This window comes from Oryzias melastigma, linkage group LG19 (genome assembly GCF_002922805.2).
Source record: "Oryzias melastigma strain HK-1 linkage group LG19, ASM292280v2, whole genome shotgun sequence".
NCBI classification, from domain to species: Eukaryota; Metazoa; Chordata; class Actinopteri; order Beloniformes; family Adrianichthyidae; genus Oryzias; species Oryzias melastigma.
The window spans coordinates 13,989,194-13,994,014 of NC_050530.1; the positions used below are offsets into that span (position 1 = coordinate 13,989,194).

At 42.9% G+C, this 4,821-nt stretch overlaps 1 protein-coding gene and 1 long non-coding RNA gene across 2 annotated transcripts in view; both read left to right on the plus strand.

Moving 5' to 3' along the window:
* Positions 1 to 3,231: 3,231 nt before the first annotated feature.
* Positions 3,232 to 3,682, plus strand: LOC118600164. The gene is made up of 3 exons (XR_004949731.1): positions 3,232 to 3,378; positions 3,456 to 3,500; positions 3,591 to 3,682. It is a non-coding gene; the product is annotated as an uncharacterized LOC118600164 (long non-coding RNA).
* A 666-nt stretch (positions 3,683 to 4,348) lies between these two features.
* LOC112154390 (5-hydroxytryptamine receptor 3C-like) overlaps positions 4,349 to 4,821 on the plus strand; it is a 1,787-nt gene continuing 1,314 nt past the window's right edge. The window contains exons 1-2 of the mRNA XM_024285283.2: positions 4,349 to 4,484; positions 4,567 to 4,727. Coding sequence (XP_024141051.2) covers positions 4,349 to 4,484; positions 4,567 to 4,727 — 297 coding nt within the window. The remainder of the gene's footprint in view (positions 4,485 to 4,566; positions 4,728 to 4,821) is intronic.

Below are 4,821 nucleotides of genomic sequence, written 5' to 3' on the forward strand. Positions count from 1 at the left end.
GAAGTGCATACTTTTTTTTTTAAATAAAAAATCTTTATCACATCTTGGTGACAGTTGATCCCAACAGGATTCTTTTTGGGATCACCTCAGCGAACCACCTCCTCTGTAGCAACAACCATCCTCAAGTCCTCCTCCACTACATCCTCCTTATTAGTCTTCCTCTAGACCTCTATTTTAACAGCTACAACCTCAGCATCGTTTTACCCACATCATGACTGCCCTTCCTCCCAACATGTCCAAACCATTTAAATGCAATATTCTGCAACTTTCTCCAAACCTTTAACACATGCTTCCTCAGTTTTATCATATTAGAAGTCTGTACTCATGAAAAATAAGATGTTTAAACTGTGTCTTTCATCAAAATATTAACATGATTTTGTTCTCATATACCTGGCAGTTATTCACTAACCTTCTTTGGTTTCATGTCTCAAATCCTAAAATTAAACTTGTCTTGAGAAATTTTTTTAGTTCCTTGTTTTCACCTGGAGGAGGTATAATTAATAACTTGGCTGGAAATTTTTTCCCCATTCTTCTGTTTTAAAGGAAACATGACACATATACAGCTCACAAAAATTAAAGGAACACTTTTTTTTATTGGGCCTGCCATGAATTGAATTAAACCTGTCTGATAATGTTCTGGTTGGTTAAGCAGCTGAGGGCCTCGTTAATCAATTTCAGCTGTATTGGTGTTCATGGAATTACTAACAGGTACACTTTAGTGGCAACAATTAGAAACCCTCCAAACAGGACTGGTGTTATATGTGGAGGTCATTTCAAGTTTCTCCTCTTGATCTTTTTTGGCTTGTTTTCCAGTCGTGCTGATTTTGGCTTAATAATTATCTCTACTGGCAGTATGAGGAGATTCCTTAACACTACAGAAGTTGCACAGGTTGTCCAACTTCTCCTAGATGGCACATCCACACGTGCTGCAGCAAGAAGGTTTAATGTGTCTCCCAGCACAATCTCCAGAACATGGAGGAGATTTCAGGAGACTGGTGGTTATTCTCTGAGAGCTGGACAGGGCCGTAGAAGGTCCTCAACCCCTCAGCAGGACAGATACCTGCTCCTTTGTGCAAGGTGGAACAGGCTGAGCACTGCTCGTGTCCTACAGAAGGACCTCTAGAGGGCCACTGGTGTGAATGTCTCTACCCAAACTATCAGGAACAGACTTCATGAAGGTGGCCTGAGGGCCCGACGTCCTGTAGTGGGCCCTGTGCTCACTGCCCAGCACCGTGGAGCTCCACTGGCATTTGCTCAAGATCACCAGAATTGGCAAGTCCACCACTGGGGCCCTGTACTTTTCACATACGAGAGCAGGTTCATCCTGAGCACCTGTGATAGAGGTGGAAGAGTCTGGAGAAGACAAGGAGAACGTTATGCTGCCTGCAACGTGGTTCAACATGACAGGTTTGGTGGTGGGTCAGTGATGGTTCTGGAGGCATATCCATGGAGGGACACACAGACCTCTACTGCCTAGGAAATGGTGCTCTGACTGCCATAAGGTATCCAGATGAAATCCTTGAACCCATTGTCAGACCCTACGCTGGTGCAGTAGGTCCTGGTTTCCTCCTAATGCACGACAATGCCCGGCCTCATGCGACAAGAGTATGCAGGCAGTACCTGGAGGGTGAAGGAATTGAAACAATTGAATGGCCTTCACCATCCCCTGACTTAAACCCAATAGAACATCTCTGGGACATTATGTTACGGTCCATTAGGCGCTGCCAGGTTGTTCCTCAGACTGTACAACAGCTCAGGGATGTCCTCACACAGATCTGGGAGGAAATGCCACAAGACACCATCCGTCGTCTCATTAGAAGCATGCCGCGACGTTGTCAAGCATATATACAAGCTCGTGGGGGCCACACAAGATACTGAAAAGAATTTTGAGTTGCAGAAATTAAGTTTTGGAGAAAATGGACTAGCCTGCCACATCTTCATTTCACTCTGATTTTATGGTGTCTACACAATTGAGCCTCTGTAGGCTGAAAACTTTTATTTCCATTAAAAGACTTGGCATCCTCTTGTTCCTAAGACACTGACCTGTCGTTATTTGTATAGATATCCAACTTCATATTGAGATCTGATGTATCTAATGTGTTTCTTTAAAGTGCCCCTTTAATTTTTGTGAGCAGTGTACTAATTTATTAGAAATGAAATCCAGCCACCCATTTTCCAAACCAGCTTAATCCTTTTGAGTTCACAGGAGCCTCTCCCAGCCACTGTCGGTCAAAGGCTGTGTACTTATTCAAAGAGCGTGTGTTTTGTACATATAGTGTTTGAAAATGGAGCTAAAAAATGGTGGAAGCCGACACGCGCACACGTGTTGCCGAGGCCGGTGTGAATTCGACTCTGTTTGTCTAGGATGGCTAACTTCAGGCCACGAGGGCCACATTCCTACATGTTTCCCAACATACCCTGGTCTGACATGTTCTAATTGGCTGGACACACTTGAACCAGGTAATAGATTATAAGTAGGGAGTTGAATATCTGGATATCTGGGGTGTATCCTGCCTCCAGCAACCCCATGACCCCAAAAAGGACTGAATAGGTTCAGAATATGGATGGATGACTGTGACACTGGCAGAAGACAGCACGGAGAACACTTGGGTTTAAATGGTAACAGTGTTCCTAATGTGATTGCCTGGCATTGAGCAGGGGATCAAGTTATACTGAAATGCAATTTTACCTTCTCATGTGTTACAGATGTTGTTTTTATGACCATGTTCAACGATTACACAAACACAACTTTACCAGATTGTTATTTTGTGTTTGGAAAACTCAAAGATATGTCCTGGTTTCTAGCAGATAAATGCCATTTACCAGCCTGTTGATTGAATTTGGTTATTGCTGCGTTCACTCACGACATCATCTCTAATTTCAGCTGTCACTGGGGTCATATAAAGTCTGATGTGTGCGTTAATCATCTGTGGTCTTCTGTGAGCCTATTACAGCATGAATGTGCCGGTGGGAGGGATTTCTCATATGTGACTGAGCCTCGTTTTTTTTTTCTCACTAGACTTCTTAAAATCCGATCGGAGCAGCCCGACTCACACGAGCACAGCTGCAGACATGAAGAGTGTAGCTTTTCTCCTCCTCGTCTTTTTAACAGGTGAGTCTTTTTACTGTCATTTCCACTGTTGATTTAGTCAAATCCAGGAGAAATAAAGTTTGTGTGTATGTATATATATAGTCTTAAACTGTCTCTGATTTCCTGTAGATGGAGTGTCCTGTGACGTTTGCACTTACCAGGACGTCCTGGATTACCTCAACCTGACCACAGGTAACAATGTTTTCAAATTGACCCGTCCCGTTCTGGACCACAGACACGCCACCGTGGTGAAGCTGAACATCATCCTCTTTGCCATTCTGGGGGTGGTATGTACAACAACACATTTAGTTCATTCTCTGGAGACCATGTGATGTGAAGTTGTCAGAACTTTCTTGTGCTTTAGGTTGAGAAAACCCAAACTTTTGTTCCCTTTGTCTGGTCCTCAACGGTGAGCTTTGTTTTTTTCATTTATCAAAAAAAATCGTCATTCATCGTTATCATTTATGCTTGTGCTGATCCAGTGTTTTTCCTCTTCCAGAGGTGGAACAACGAACGCATCTCATGGAATCCGGATAAGTTTTGTGGAATCTCTCATGTTTCAGTTCCCAAAAGTCTTCTCTGGAAACCAGACCTCCTAATCTATGAGATGTGAGTCTTCAACACACACCATCTGGGCTTCTTCTCTTTATTAATGTTTGTAGATCCCATGTGTTCTGTGTTTGTTTTAGAGTCTAATGACTGAACTGTGACCTTTCTTTCATTAAGACCATTACATTGTTTCATTTTGAGTAAACATGTTATCTTGCAATGTTGAGAACAGGAGCTACGATTCCACTTCATGACTAAGCTGAACCCTCAAACTCCTATGATCCTACCATTACTGGATTGGCCTTTGCTGCTCATATAATTCCAGCCAGGCACTTATCGTAATTATTAATTTCTCCTCCATGATCAATTATCAAACTGTTGGCATCTGTGAATTAAAGGGGACGCCATCCAAACATCTCAACCAAATATGAGCCCCTGATTGGTCAAAGTTCAATCGGGTGTGTTCAATGGCCTCACACTTTGTCTGCATAACCTGAAAATGGTCGTAGAAACTTGCATAGCTTCACATGAATGCGACAGTTTGAATAAGGAAATCTTAAACTCGCATTTATACATGTTTACACAGACTTTTCATTGGAAGTAACAATTTAACGCATGTTTCAGAGGACGGTGTGAACGTAGCTTAAGAAGAGGTGTTTGTCTCTGCGCCTCAGGATACAGAAGGACGACTCTCCTCAGGTTCAAAGCATGATCATCTCCTATGACGGGACGGTTTCTATGGATGAGAACCTGAGAGTCTTCAGCACGTGCCATATGGACGTTCACAAGTTCCCCTTTGACACACAGGAGTGCAACATCTCCATCAGTTCTGCAAATCACTGCAGTGAGGGAGAGCCGTGTATGTGAGTGTTATTACTCTTGAATTTCAGTCACACGTTTGAGCTGTTGTTTCTTTTTCTCCACAGTTGATGAAATGCGAATTATTCCTATTTCAAACTCCACTCGGGCTACGCAGTTTTCCCACCAGGTGATCAAGACTCAGGGAGAATGGGAGTTTCTCCACCTGACTGTCAGCACCCAGAACTTCAGCTTTGAAGAGAGGAAGTGGGAGATGCTCACATATGCAGTATGTCAACTGAAGAAACACAGATAGGGAGTAAAATTGATGTTTTAACCCTGACGTTTTTGGTTTGTGAATTACTTTTTGAATCACAATTTTT